The 16365-nt window shown below is 48.3% G+C and overlaps 1 protein-coding gene across 1 annotated transcript in view; it reads right to left on the bottom strand.

The window, feature by feature from the left end:
- WDR90 (WD repeat domain 90) overlaps positions 1-16365 on the bottom strand; it is a 1374469-nt gene that overhangs the window by 365698 nt on the left and 992406 nt on the right. The window contains exon 32 of the mRNA XM_086941318.1: positions 1995-2154. Within this exon, the coding sequence (XP_086797444.1) occupies positions 1995-2154 (160 nt within the window). The remainder of the gene's footprint in view (positions 1-1994; positions 2155-16365) is intronic.

The raw sequence follows: 16365 nt of genomic DNA on the forward strand, positions 1-16365 counted from the left end.
ACTATTAAAAATTACATTATTTTCAATGCAAAAGGGTTTTGCTGACATCTAGAGGAATCACCCACTTTTAGGTAAATGTTAGAACAATGGTCAAATAATTTCTTTTTCAAAATGCTTATATTGTTTTTTGGAGCTTTTGTTTAGAACTAAAAGCCTGGGTAGCTTGAGGGCTTACATATTATTCTAGAGAAGACAACCATGGTGGAGAAGAAAGTGTTTTCCAGCTTCCGTAATTTTATTTTTGATTTCTAGTTTACAGATTCTTTATGTTTTTAAAATACCCAAGTCATTGGCTGGAGTGCTTGACACTTCTTTACCATTTTACAAAGCTGAAGAGCACCACTACTTGTGGTGCTGGCTTGATGTGATGAGACCCTGTGGTGCAAATGGTACTTCCTAAGGTGCAAAAATGGTCCTGGCATGGAGGGATCAGGAAATTGTTGTCACAAACTTCCAAGAAGTGGACTGAACTGCTTACCTATAATATAAAGAATCTATGAGGCAGGTGTGAATCCTGCTCTTGGGTGCAAAGAACCATGGGGAAACAGGAACATAAAAGGTTAAGCATGAAGCTCTGCCTTGGGAGCAACTAATAGGGTACTGATGTTTCAATTCTAGCTCCCCCAATTGGGTCTGGACAGACACACCTTCACCTGAACCAGAGGCAGCAGATCCGCGGAAGGTGCAGTGACTGTTCCAGCTTGAGGGGTTGAAAAAGCCTGAACAATTATCTAGACACTCACAACGAAGAGGAAAAGAACTGATAAAAAGAAGCAAACCAAGTGGAGAAAACGGGGAAAATAAAGGTGCGCATGGGAGGAGGAGGGAGCTGGGGGAAAACAGCAGCGATAGAAGAACTAAAAAATACCCACGTTTTTCAAACAATGCACTACAGATTGAGATAGATACTTATAGTACTCTGCCCTGAAATGGGAAATATGCTCACTATGGCCCGCCCCCATGAATTGCATTGACAGTCCCAGGGAATAAAGGATGTCCAAACATCTTGTTTCAGGAAGGACATCACTGGTGGATGGTGTGCAATGAGAAAGGGACAATACCCAGGACAAAACCGTGATATATTACCAGGAAACAGAAGAGGTAGATGTCTGACCATTAACATGAAGAATCAAAGTATTAATCAAAGAATATTATAGAAGGCAAGTATCTTCTAATAGCTGCTATTTCCTCTGAAGATCCTTTAACAAACATTTCCAAAGCAACGTCTAAGAAACATGGAAGTACGTATTTCAAGTATTACATACCAATGCGGTATCTGAATATATTTTGAATCACAGATCTGTAAAACAACACCTGGTTGTTAATGAGCCTTTCTAACCTCTTCAGTACCATTTACATAATGGATATAAGCAAAAAAGCCAAAATAAAAATGCAGGATTGCATTTCCATTTAAAACTGGAGCACTTCTTGGTGTGGTGTGTTACAGAGAGATTGTGAATCATAAAACCGAAGAGGATTATTGAACTGAGATTCCACTCATCAACCATCAATCAACACTTGCAAGCGTTGGTTTCCTCAATAGAAATGCCCTGTGCATCTCCTCAAAATTAACATCATTGCTGTGGTTTTGGACAACTACAGCATCCTCACACAGCTTCATGAAACCCACTCCTGCTATTGTGAATCATCTAGATGTCAGAAATCTCCCTGTTTATTTATCTCTAACTATCGCTAGTCATCTTCAATTAAATCAATCAGTATCCATTCCTACTCATTTATGTATAGCTATCTCATCGATCTATATCAATAGCTCACTCTCTCTAGCTCTATTTCGTCTGCTGCCTTCCTAGTTCTAGGTGTAATAAGATGTGTGATACACAATTGTTAAGGATATTGCCATTTGTATGATAAGGAGATAGTGATTGCTGATGCTTATATCTGGCTCTCTTTAGGTCCTGATGCTTATATCTTTTTGAAACAACCAGTAAACTGTAATTAATTAAAAAAAACGAAAAGAGCCAAATGATACTAACCTACAGTCACTAAGAGTCTGTCATCTCGAGAGAAAGCCATGACTTGCACTTCGGTCTTGTGATGATAAAGAATCTTTCGGCAGGATCCATCCGGCACGTTCCAAAGACGGATCTGGCAGCGCGAGGCACCGCTGCCCAGTCCTGAGGCTGATGCTAAAACCTGACCAAAAAAGAAAACACAGTGACTGCAGAACGCTTGAATACTGTGCATGGCCTGATTTCCCAACCTTAAGCTATTGTCACGCCACCAGTTAGTATCTGAAAACAAAAATATAAACTTCAAAGCACCTATAAATGATGAGGAGGGTTCAAATAGAATCATGCAGAATGAGAGGAGATGACAAGAGTGAGGAGCGTCATCAACATAAAGCCCTTTTTTGCGCGATGCTCACAGAGAATACTTTTGCAGCAATTTTCTTTCCACAACATTACTACAAAAAAGGGTTCCCTTAGGGTATTCTTGTGTATGTCCCATTAACTATGGCAAAACTATTTTTAGTTCTCAAGTCTTGCAAGACATCTGGGCTTGAGTGAAAATCTTTCTGGGCAGGGTGAAAGCCTTTATGAGCCCTTCAAGGAAATGGACCACCACTGGAATCATGGACAAACATACCCAAGATGAAGCTTTACCGTCCAGGGTGAATAAAGCAAAAACAAAAAAGGTACTTACCTTCTGGCAGAGTTCCCTATGTGAAGCCTCTCCCGGGGCCAGATTGAATCAGGAGCAAAATAACTTTGCTACCTTAGCAAGTCACTCCACTAGGCAATGTCGAGGATGGAGACTTGTTTATATCATGATGCAGTAACAGTCCATAAGCCAACCACCACTCTAATCACCTGTTGAAAAAGTATTTTGCTGTGACAGCCCTCCACTGCCTTTTAGCTAGGCTCGCTTTATATGAATAGCAAATATATACATAAATACTCTGAGAGTAACGTCAACACAGACCATATAAGGCATGCTGCAGCCGATGATGTCACTTCCAATCTGATATCTATACACCCATCAAGGCGAAGACAAAGTAGAATGAAAACGTCTATTGCTAATAGAAAGCATATTACATTTAGAAACTAATTATCATCAAGTGGGGAAATACTAGAATAGTAAAGAATCTGCTGGAGCTGAACCATCCATCAGAACAAATATCACAGACAGTAAGTAATGTACTCTTCTAATGGATGGTTGCTCCCTCAGGTTCCTTAAGTTAATCACTCCTTAAGCATCACATCAGAAAGGTCAAGGATACAGAAGAAATCATATCAAAAGTACTAGAGAACAACCTAAGGAGGGATGGCCTTCCTGTCCATGTGCAAGCAATAATGCTTCATAAAAGAGTGTACATAGAACCAAGTATTTACTTCACAACAGACAGGTACATCCCTCAAGAATGCTTAAGTAGCTCCCACCCCTTTCACGCAGTGGGCTAGGAAGCACTTGGAGAGAACCTTTCTGAAGAAACATAAATGTGGTTGACTGTCAAAGATACCCACCTAGAAGAACAAGTTACTTACATTTGACAATGCTTTTTCTGCTAGAGACTATCTAGCCTCAGATTCATCAGCTTGTGAATTCCCCCAGGCAGCAGACTGAATCAGGAAACTCTTGATAGCATTTTCCTCATGCATTGATAGGTGGCATTATGCACTTTGCACCAGATCTGTCCTGTCCCACGTAATGTTGGGCCACTATATCTGCACCAGCTCCAAGCCCTGACATAATTTTCTTTCTGATATCTGTCAGATACCATCAGACACGGAGCCTATAGAAATTAGAATTCCAGTGTGCAGATGTCTAGATTGGGATCTTATTATTGGACTATATGAATCCATTCACAGAACAGGGAGGAGGGTTGGTCGATGAGGAATCTACAGTGCATCTTCCAGAAAGGGAAATTACACAGAAGAAAAGGTTAGGTACCTTTGCTAAAGCTCTATCTGGTGGATACTCAATCTAACTGCAGATTTTACACCTTGTCAAGAGCCCCTCTCCCCCATGACGCAAGACTGGATCTAGAAAATTCTCTAAGAAATTCCCTCGCACATCTGTAGGTGGAGTTGTGTGGTTCTGCATTCGCTACATCCTGCCTCGGGTGTGATGCTGGGACACTTACACAAACGCAACTTCTGCATGCTGATGTCAGTGTCCATCTGATTTCTCTCAGCACCCTCTGATGTGAAGAGATTCAGGAATCAGACTGTGCCAGTGTGCTGATCTCTAGATTGGAATCTTATTGACATGGACTAGATTAATCCAGTCCACAGAACAGAGAGCGGAGTGGGTCGGTAAGGAATCAGTGGTTAGATAGAGTATATCAACCAGAAAAAGCAGCACCGAAGGTAAGTACATTTTTCTTCTGATGGATACTTCTAACCACAGATCCTTCACCTTGTGAACAGATACCCAAGCAGTTCCTCACCATTTGGTGGGTCTGTAGAATGGTTCAGGCCATTCCACATACTGCACGACAGACTGGGCAAAACGCCCGTCCGGCCGGACCTTGCTATCCAAGCAGTAGTATTTCATGAACGTGTCAACTGTTGCCCATACGGCTGCCTGGCAGCTGTCCAAGACTGGCACACTGCACACCAATACAGTGGTAGCAGCATTTGCTATGGTGGAATGCGCACAAAGAATTTCTGGAGGCTGTTTTTTTGGCCAGCCTTGAAAAGGTCTTAATTCATAAGACAATCCATCTGGAGACAGTTCTCTTCTGCACAGCATTACTTTTTTTTCGCCCTAGAGAAACACACATAGAGCTGGTCATCCACTCAATGTTCCTTGGAAGATCGATATAGAAGCTCAGGGCTCTCTTCGGCTGAAGGCGATGGGGTCTTTCTCCCTCTTTAAGAGGGTGAGGTGAAGTGAAGTGAAGAAAGCTGGCAGGATGACAGACTGGCCTATGTGAAAGGGAATGACAACCGTTGGTAGGAATGGTGCTTTTGTCCAGAGTATTAGCTAATCTAGGAGCGGTGGGACAAACAGCTCATATAGTTCTTTCATTTAAAAAGCTAAGGTGAATGCTATGAGGGAGATGGGCTTTATCATGAGGAGGCAGCAAGAACCGTTGTACATTGGCTAAGATGGGGCACACATAAGATAAGTGAGCACCACATTAAGGTTCCATTGAGGCATTACCAAAGGTGTTGACGCACAAGTTTTTTACCTTCGGTAACAATATATCTGTAAGAAACAGTAGTTAGTGTTAGATTCCTTATCTTAGAATATCCCCAGACGTCAGACTGGATCCAGAAAGGTCTGCGTAGCAGTGCCCTTGTGCGTTGGTAGGCTTCGTCTGCGGCTCCGCGTCCGTCATCGGCGTGGTTAGCACCGGGATAACGTCGCCGGAGTACTTAGACCCCACCCTCGCGCACTGACGTCAGTTCTTATACACAGCTTTTCCGCGCCAGGAACGCAGAGCCATGATAAAAACCCACACTGGTACCAAAAAACTAAGGCCCTCAAAGGGATGTACCTTACCCTAGATATCGGTTCGTAGAACGGGGAGGATGGGTAGGGCGGTAAGGAATCTAACACTAACTACTGTTTCTTACAGATATATAGTTACTGAAGGTAAGTAACTTGTGCATCTGAAAGAAACAGGTTAGTGTTAGATTCCTTACCCTAGAATAGATACCCCAGCAATACCAACCCCGGTGGTGGGTCTGCGAACCAATGATCACACCAGAAAGTCCTGGAGAACAGAACAGCCGAAAAAGCCATCTCTCCAGACTTGGCTGTCCAGGCAGTAGTGTCTAGCAAACGTGTGCAGCGAGGCCCAAGTAGCTGCCTGACAGATGTCCTGCAAGGGGACACCCTGACCAAGGGCAGTAGTAGCCGCCGTGGCCCGAGTGGAATGGGCACACAGCCTGACAGGAGGCTCCTTTTTAGCCAGTGGATAACAAGCCTTGATGCACAAAACGACCCATCGAGAAATGGTCCGTTTGTGCACCGCCCGTCCCTTCTTAGTGCCCACGTAACCAACAAAGAGCTGGTCTTTCACCCGGAACTGGCGTGTGCGGTCCAGATAGAATGAGAGCGCACGTTTTGGGTCCAGGCGGTGGAGCCTCTCTTCCTCTTTCGAGGGATGCGGAGGCGGAAAGATGGTGGGCAAAGTGATGGACTGCCCGATGTGGAACGCTGTGACTACTTTGGGCAGGAAAGAGAGATGCTTTCTCAAGACAACTTTGTCCGGATGGACAATGAGGAAAGGAGGCTGAGAAGATAGAGCCTGGAGCTCGCTCACTCTCCTGGCAGAGGTGATGGCAACCAGGAATGCAGTCTTAAGAGTTAGACGACGAAGAGGGCAATTGTGAAGTGGCTCGAAAGGAGCGCACATCAAATAAGTCAGAACAAGGTTCAAGTCCCACTGAGGCATTACGAAAGGAACAGGAGGAAACATGTGAGTGATGCTCTTTAAGAATCTATTTATTTACAACAGGGGACTTGTAAAGAGAAGGCTGATCAGGAAGCCTTAAGAAGGCTGAAATGGCAGAGAGGTAGCCTTTGACAGTGCCCAGAGCGAGCCCTGCTGGGTAAGAGAAAGAAGAAAGAGGAGAACCTCTGAAAGGGGGGCAGAAAGGGGATCCACAGTCTTTGCTGTGCCCCATGCCACAAATTTGTTCCACCTGCAGGCGTATACCGATTTTGTGGAGGGACGCCTGGCTGCCAGAATAACAGCACAGACTTCAGGAGGCAAGTCAAATGGCCTCAACTGTTACCGCTCAATCTCCACGCATGTAGGTGGAGACTGGACAAGTTCAGGTGGAGGACAGTCCCCTGCTGCTGCGACAGAAGGTCCTCCTGAAGAGGCAGACGAATCAGGGGGTCGACTGACATGCTGAGTAGCTCGGGATACCAGTATCTTCGTGCCCAGTTCGGAGCCACAAGGATGACTTGGGCCCGGTCGCTCCTGATCTTCTTCAGCACTCTGGGCAGAAGTGGTATAGGCGGAAAGGCGTACAACAGACCGCAGCTCCACTCGCGATGAAAAGTGTCTCCGAGCGAGTGCAGCCTTGGAAATTCCAACGCGCAGAACTGATGACATTGTGCGTTCTCTTTGGTGGCAAATAGATCTAACCAATGCTCTCCCCACTTCTGAAAGAGACCTTGCGCCACGTCCGAGTTCAGACGCCATTCGTGATCCATTATGCACCGGCGGCTGAGTTCGTCCGCCCAGGCGTTCAGCGAACCTGCCAGGTGTTGAACCACCAGAGTGACGCCCTGGCGTTCCAGCCAATGCCAGAGGCGAGGAGCCTCCTGGCAAAGGGTCCACGAATTTCAAACACAATAGAGCTGCTCCCAGCGGGAAAAGGAGGGCTAAGTGTAAATGTTGCTTATTTCATGAGTGTGGGCATCTCACAAAAAGTGTAGGACTGGTTTCACACACCAGCTGGTGTCATGCTTTATCATTGACCAGTCCTCGCCCTCCAAAAACTTGGTTTGATGGAGGGCGGGCATACACCTGACGACAGGGATGCACTTCTAAACTAAGTGGGGGCCCAAATAAAGAAAAAAGTGAGTTAAAAATCCATTACAGGCATCACATTATCTTTAATATTGCTGGCAACTGTATGGTATTCTAAAATCGTGGTCGGTGTGTTGGAGAAATAATTGTCCCCCACCGATATCAGAAGGTCGAGATGTTTCTGCCAGGTGACCCGGAAGGGTCCGTGGCATTCATCAGGACCTATGTGTAACTAAAGGAAGGGGCTCCACCCAAACCAGACTGTGGTAGGAGGGTATCCACTGTGTGGGGTGAATGTGAATGTGCTCCACTGCAAGGTGGCCTTGATATTTAAAGCCTGAAATGAGAAGACAAAAAAGACGAAACGCAAGGGTACAATGGGAGGATCAAACCCCAGTAGTGATGGGAGCAGAGGGAGAGGGGACGGCTTGTCAACCAGCCGGGATCAACCAACATTGTAAACCTCAGTAACTACACCCTCTCCCATGATGAAGAGTCGGTCCTGACAAAAGGCCTAGGGTTTGTTCCGACACCTACAAATGATCCATTTCTACTACACACCGAACTGACAATTCTTCAGCAAGATAAAACTTCGCAACCATTTGGTAAAGACAATGACAACCTGAGGGAACCCACCAACACAGGACTCAGGAAGAAGTCGACATTTATACCGCCCACTCAGACAATTCCTTGCCATATACACGCATTCGAACAAGCAGTGCTTAGAGAGAGAAGGGATCGACTTCAAAGAAGAGAAAGGATTCCAGAATCTGACAAACAATGAAGGTAAAGCACTGGAGAAATTGAAAAGCAACTCTGAACTCACAATAAAGCCTGCAGACAAGGGTGGCGCAATTGTTCTGATGAACAAATCTATGTACCAGGAGGAATGTAACTGCTTACTCTCGGATGCCATTAGCTATTAGAGATGCCCCAAAGACCCGACAACACGCCTAACTAATAAAATCCAGGGAATGGTAAAGGAAGCACTGAGTAATGATTGGATTACAAAACACGAAGCAGAATTTCTGGTAAATGAATCGCGCAGAACTCCCAGATTTTATACTCTGCCTAAGATTCATAAAGGGAAAATTCCCCCACCAGGGCGACCAATAGTATCCGGGATCGGATTTATCTTGGAGCCGTTATCGCAATTCTGCGACTGGTTTCTTAAACCGATCGTACAAAAATCGCGATCATATCTTCATGACACCAAGGACGTTCTTTGCCTGCTAAGAGACCTGGAGATTGATGCCTCAGAAGATCTTTTTATTACTATGGATATAGAGGCACTCTATACCAGCATTCCTCAAAGACGCACCCTGGAGGTGGTGGAAAACATCCTTTTCAATACAGAATGGAATTATCTCACTCCACAACACTTTATCATGGAATGTGTGTAGAAGTAGCCCTAACAGAAAACTTTTTTGAATTTGAAGAAATTCTATACCATCAGATCACTGGTACTTCAATGGGCAGCACATTTGCCCCAAGCCTAGCATGCCTGTACGTGCACCAATTTGAGGAAGACCATATTTTCCATGCGAGCAACCCGTTCACATCAAAGTTGAAGAACTGGAAAAGGTTTATAGATAATGTTTTCATCAGGTGGCATGGGACTGAGGATACAGATAAAGCATTTGTTGAGTGGGTCAACTCAAAGGACCAACATCTTAAATTCACCCACTCAATCAAAAAGGATCATGCTGTCTTTCTAGATCTAGACATTAAGATGAACTCAGGGGGTATCAGTACACAAGTACATAAAAAACCAACAGACAGGAATAGCTTACTGCTATATGAAAGCTTCCACCCTAAAGCCCTGGGGAACAACCTCCCGGTGGGCCAATTTCTACGGGTCCGAAGGAATTGTACTGAGAAAGAAACCTTCCCAGAGTAAGCAGACGCACTGGAAACAAAACTCCTAGAACGTCATTACCCGAGAAAAATGATCAAACAGGCGAAGAAAAGAGCCAAAAATAACAATCGAGAGGCCTTGCTGGAAACCATTGAAAAAGAGAAATCCAACAGACTTGTGTGTGTTACCACATACACCCCAGTATCCAACACCATTCAGAAAATTGTGAGGAAGAACCGGCACATTCTGCAAAGCGCAGGAAAACGGTGGGACCCCCCTCTCTTTGCATTTAAACGCAGTAGAAACCTACGAGATGAACTGGTACATGCGAAAGACCCAACTGCAAGGACGGATGACCAGATCACCCTTTGGAACACCCCAAGACGGACAGGACACTACGCCTATGGCAATTGTGTCGCATGCCCCTTTGCCCTAACAAAGAAAGAGGTGGACATCGGCACCACACGTCCATGGAAGTTGAACACCTTCTCCAATTGTAACACGGAGAATGTAGTGTACCTTTTGACATGCCCATACAACCTGAAATATGTGGGCATGACGACACGTAAAATAAAGACCAGAAGTAACGAACACCGGAGTACTATAAGGTGTAAATAAAACAACACCAAGCTCACAAAACACTTTCTTGAACATAATCATAAAGACACTGATATCAAATGGGTAGTCCTTGAAGTAATGAAGAAAAAAAAAGTGATCTCACAAAACCATTACACATCAGAGAGCAGAGATGGGTCTACTGCCTGCGCACATGGACTAATGGTCTTAATGATGACATACTGTGGCTACAATTGGCCACATGAACTGAACTTCTCCTGTTTACATCATGACTTACATATAACTGAACTATAAGTGCCCAGATCATTATATATAATGATGCATCCTTACACTCATATACCATTTTAAGTATACTAGTGGCCACTTCGCTGCTACAACACGTGTGTGTGTCTAAATCATTCCAGGTGCACCATATAGGCTTGTCCCCCTGTTAACTGTGCCACATTTTTGGGTCCCCTATTTACTGACTAAACACCACCCTATTTGCGTTTCTGTTAAACAAAGTGTTTTTAAAATGTAGGTATTTGGAACATATAATACTCTCAGGTATAACACATGTCCACAAATAACCAAAGTGCGGTTATAATCGATATGTGTGCCTTGAGATTATGAATTCCATGCCAAGCACTTTTGCGATAACAAGCCCTTTTACTTACACACATGTGCGGATTAACTCTGTCCAAGCATGCAGTCAGGCCGCTCTTAGGCGCATGCGCCATCCACTGACACTGCACACTTGCGCGTGCCAGGAGGCGCTATACATTCTGAAAGAATCGTGGCCACACCTTCCACGGCTCGCCGCCGGGAACCACACAGATGATCCGCGTCGGAAGCCAACTGCCGGAAAGCCCAAATTGAGCAAGTCAGGCAATTACCCAGGCCTTCCTCGATATGTTAGTTTAGGGCAACGGTTTAACATCACCCATTTCGGGACAGATCACGGTAATTACGATCACATGTTACCGATCTGCCTAAAACGGACACACTATATATATATATATATCCTGCCCCTCACAAACCATTCAGCACACATCAAGGAGAGGAGGAGAACGCACAGGTGGAGCAGCGGAGAACATCCCTAACTACAGTAAGAGTGTGTATGTGGGAGAGAATGTGATTTACTTTAGGTACTGGCTCTTGTACATAGAAATAACTATATGTCCATCTTCTTTTTTATAAACTAAACACTTGATACTCTTGTTCATGTGTTTCTCCTCATTTAAATTTTCAGTTGAGCTTTGGACCAAAGGGGTCCGCGATCCTTCACCCTCCTATGGAGCCTTGAGTTCCAGCTATTAGGCTAAGCAATACTAATATGGATTATTGAGAGTGTGCAGATATTTCTTTTTGCTGCACTATTAGCCCATCATATTGAATGTAGTGTGCATGAGGCAATATGTTTGCCGCTTTGTGTAATTGTTTTTCTATACAATGTAAAAATTATCTAATTTCAGGCTTTAAATATCAAGGCCACCTTGCAGTGGAGCACATTCACGTTCACCCCACACAGTGGATACCCTCCTACCACAGTCTGGTTTGGGTGGAGCCCCTTCCTTTAGTTTCACATAGGTCCTGATGAATGCCACTGACCCTTCCGGGCCACCTGGCAGAAACATGTCGACCTTCTGATATCGGTGGGGGGACAATTATTTCCCCAACACACCGACCACGTTTTAGAATACCATACAGGTGCCAGCAATATTAAAGATAATGTGACGCCTGTAATGGATTTTTAACTCACTTTTTTCTTTATTTGGGTCCCCACTTAGTTTAGAAGTGCATCCCTGTCGTCAGGTGTATGCCCGCCCTCCATCAAACCAAGTTTTTGGAGGGCGAGGACTGGTCAAGGATGAAGCATGACACCAGGTGGTGTGTGAGACCAGTCCTACACTTTTTGTGAGATACCCACACTCATGAACTAACAAACATTTACACTTAGCCCTCCTTTTTCCGCTGGGAGCAGCTCTATTGTGTTTGAAGATTTTTGTTGGAGGCCGCTAGCTGCTAGGACTCCGTGCCTCTAGTTTCCTCATCCCAGACATGCTCTGGGATCTTGTGGTTACACAAAGGGTCCATGACCCCACCCCACCCTGTTTGTTGCAGTACCACATGGCGGTGGTGTTGTCTGTGAACACCTGCACTACACTGCCCGGAACAGAGGGAAGGAATGCCTTCAGTGCAAGTCGGATCGGCCGCAGCTCCAGAAGGTTGATATGGAGCCGGGACTCGACCAGAGGCCTCTGATCTCTGCCTCTCCCATGTGGCCCCCCCAGCCCAGGAGGGACGCATCCGTCACTACTACGTGCTCCGGTTGGGGTAGGGAGAGGGATCTGCCGCTGACCCAATCGTGGTCCGTGAGCCACCAATGCAACTGTCTCGCAGTGCCCTCCGAGATCAGGATGTTGTCGGACAGGTTGCCCTGATGCTGGGCCCACTGAAACTTCAGGTCCCACTGCAACTTCAGGTCCCACTGCAGAGCCTGCATCCGCCATCTGTCATGATGCACCAGAAGGATGCAGGAGGCCATCAGCCCCAGGGTCAACCTGACAGAGACTCGGGATAAAGGCTGAAAGATCGGAATCAGAGCCTGAATATCCCGAACCTGCTGTTCGGGAGGATAGACATGAAACTGCGCCGAATCCAGAACCGCTCTGATGAAGAGGAGCTTCTGAGAGGGACACAGGTGTGACTTCGGCACATTGATGAGAACCCCAGCAGGTGCAGGAGGTCGGCCGTAGTTTGGAGGTTGCTGACGACTGTCTGGGGCGAGCCCGCCTTCAACAACCAGTCGTCGAGATAGGGGAAGACTGACACCCCTAATCTGCGCAGATGAGCTGCGACCACCGCCATCACTTCCGTGAACACCCGAGGGGCACTGGTAAGGCCGAAGGGGAGCACGGTAAACTGAAAGTGCTCGCGGCCTTCCGTGAACCGCAGGTAACGCCGGTGGACCGGCAGGACGGGGGGTGAAAATATGCGTCCTGCAAGTCCAATGCTACCATCCCGTCTTCTGGGTCTAGGGCAGCTAAGGCCTGAGCCAAAGTCAGCATCTTGAACTTCTCCTTCCGGAGGAAGCCGTTGACGTTCCGCAGGTGCAAGATAGGGCACCAGAAAGTAGTGGGAGTAACAACCACACCGACTTCTGGCCCAGGAACGCGTTCGATAGCCACTTGGCCAAGAGGGCCGTAACTTCCTCTTGCAGAAGTTGCAAGTGATCCCCGACACGTGGTGGCATGGCTGGAGGGGTCGCCTCGAAGGGGAGGGAGTAGCCCCTTCAGACGATTTGCAACACCCACCTGTCTGATGTGATGGTGCGCCAGTGGAGGAGGTGATGGTGAACCCTGCCCCCCACTGGCGTCAAATGGGCCTGAAAGCTCGGACTAGGAAGGCTTTGAGGCGGATGCTGCAGGGGTGGATGTGGACTGGCCTCGCCGCTGTCCCCTATCACCGACACGGCGGTTACCATGTCCAATGCCGCGTTGGATGTTAGTCTACGGCCCGTGGCTGGCAGGACGTGAGGGGTCGCCCCTTCCTTAGCCACGAAAGGAGCGAAAGGCAGAAGTTTGCTAGCGCTGGCCCGACAGGCCCAAGGACTTGGCCGTAGCCCTGGAGTCCTTGAAACCTTCAAGCGCACTGTCTGCCTTGTCGCCAAAGAGGCGACGGCCATCAAACGGCATGTCCATGAGGGAATTCTGGAAATCAGCCGAAAAGTTGGCGGACCTCAGCCAGGCATGGCGACGAACCGCCACCGTCGTGGAAATCGCCCTGCCCAGCGAGTCCGTGGTATCCAGCCCACATCGGATAGAGTACCGTGCTGCATACCGCCCTTCCCCAAGGGCCTGAGCGAGTTTGACCCGGGCCTCTTCCGGGCAAGCTGGCAGCACGTCCGCGACCGCGTCCCAAAAGGCAAGCGGTGTTGACCGACTGCAACCCCAGACTAAGTGAGGAGAACAGCTTCTTACCGAACTGCTAATACCTTTTGGATTCCTGATCAGGTGGAGCAGTAGGGAATGCAGTCTGGGAGTTAGAGGTCTGGATAATCAGGCTCTCGGGGTGGGGTGGAAGGACAAGAAGCTAGGGTCGCCCGGGGCCGGGCGGAGGCGTCTGGCCACGTTCCGCTCTACAGGGGGACCTGTAGCGGGCCTTGACCAAGTGCCCAACAGAACGTCAGTAAGGGCCTCATTAAATGGCAGTAGAAGCTCCGAAGAGCTTGCCTGCGGTTTAAGGACCTCGGTGAGGAGGTTAGTCCTCACGGCAGCAACGGGGAGCTCAAGAGCCAAGGCCTTGGCCGCCCTCGTCAGCACCGCGCTGTAAGCAGCCCCCTCATCCGTAGTCACGGTAGGAGGGGAGACAAAGCCAGTGTCGGGCAAAGTGTCAAAACCACTGGCTTTCCCTAGATCCACTGCCCAGTCCTGATACGACTGGCACTCTCGTGCCAGAGGGTCCTCAGACCCCTCCCAATCCTCCTCGTCTCCCATCTCCTGATAGTCAGGTGCAAAGGATTGGGCCGGATCATAGAAGAATTGCTCTTCTCTCGGCGTCGAGTGCGGTGTCGAGCGACACCGGTCCGACGCCGGATCCGGACCGAGGGAGGGACCAGGAACAACGTCGTCAGGGGACGGCGTCGGGGGCGACACCCTGGGGGTCGGCGCCAGCGGAGGGGTCATAAGGTCGACCAGCGGCGACCCGGATCCGGACACGGTGGGGCCCTGCGGCGTCGGGACCGAAGTCGTCGACGGCGCTGGGCCGTAGCACCCAACGGCGCTGGGGCCAAAGCACCAGGCCCGCTTCGGCTCCCAGTCGGGGCTGCGGGGCCCGAAGGCGCCACAGCGGGAACCAACGGAGGAGAGAGCGACCTCATGGCCATGAGGAAGGCATCGATCTCCTCCGGCAGCCCAGGGACCGGCGGGTATGGAGCTGGCAGCAGCGCCTGCGGCGGAGCCGCGTGGGCGGTGTCGCCCGAACCCCCGGCCGCATCGTGCAAGCGTCGGGGGAGTCGGTAGAGCGATGTCGTCTCTTCGACTTCTTGTGCCTCTTACCTGAGGACTTGGAGCCCGACGAATGGTGTCGACTCGCCGAGCTGCGATGACTGTGGCCCCGCGACCGGTACTTCGACCTCCTCCTCGACCTGGACCGTGAACGGCACGGGGCCGACTGCCGGAGCTCGAGGTGCTTATGGGACTGCTCCTGCCTAGCCTTCGACATCAAGGCCCGGCAGTCGGGGTACGACTTGTCCTCGTGGTCGGCCCCAAGGCAATACAGGTACCGACGGTGGGGGTCGGTAACCGACATCAGACAGTTACAGTCAGCACAGGGCTTGAACCCGGGCATCCCTACCGGCACCGAGAGTCTACCGACTCGAAAAAAGACCCAAAATGGATCGAAAAAGTTAGTCAAAAAGTGACTAGGAAGTACTGCTTTTTCCGGATCTGCGCTTGCTGGCGCGGAAAAAAGAAGAACGGACGTCAGCGCGTGAGGGCGGCGTCTAAGTACTCCGGCGACGTCATCGAGGCGCCAATGACGCCGACGACTGACGCGGAGCCGCAGACGACGCCTACTGACGCGCAGGGGTACTGCTACGCAAAACTTTCCGGATCCAGTCTGGCGCCTGGGGATGTTCTAAGGTAAGGAATCTAACACTAACCTATTTCTTTCAGATAGGAACATATGCATCAGCCCTTTCAAGCAATGCATCATAACAGGTGATGTGAACAATGGTGACTGATCAGGTAGGGGTAAAAATGTAGAGAGGGCCAATAAGTAGCTCTTAACGGTTATCACAGCACTGCCTTGCTGGGCTAATGAAAGACAAAACAACAATTGGTCAGCTGATGGTGCCAGTAGAGGCTAGTTGGGAGGAAAATCATACTTAAACTTATCCCAGCATCCTGCATAAACTGTTTTGGTGCAGGTATTCCTGGCTGCTAAGATAACACCAACTATTATGGGAGGAAGATTGAATGCCATCAACGTTTGCCAATTGGGGTGCAGGACCCCGACTTGCTGCTGCAACAAGAGATCTTCCTGAAGGTGTATCTAAAATGGAGGACAGATGCTAAAGGCCAGTAGTTCCAGGTATCACACTCTCTTTGCCCAGTATGGGGCCACTAGAATGACTTGGGCCTGGTCTTTCCGGATCTTCTTGAGAACTCTGGCCAAGAGAGAGATTTGTGGGAGGCAAACAGGTGTCCTGAGCGCCAATCGAAGTGAAAGACATCTCTGAGAACTTCTTTGGGAACTCCACTGCACAAAAGTTTGCACTCTATGCATTCTCTGATGTGGCAAAACATCAAGTCAGGGTACTCTCCATTGTTGGAAGACACCCTATGCCACCTCTGAGTGCAGCCACCATTTGTGCTCTGCTAGGCAGCATAGAATGAGTTTGTCAGCCTTGACATTGAAAGATATTGCCAGGTGCTGTGTGACCCGGGAGATTCCAGAGGTGCATGGCCTCCTGGCACAAAATCCACAA

This window comes from Lissotriton vulgaris, chromosome 10 (assembly GCF_964263255.1).
Source record: "Lissotriton vulgaris chromosome 10, aLisVul1.2, whole genome shotgun sequence".
Taxonomy (NCBI): Eukaryota; Metazoa; Chordata; class Amphibia; order Caudata; family Salamandridae; genus Lissotriton; species Lissotriton vulgaris.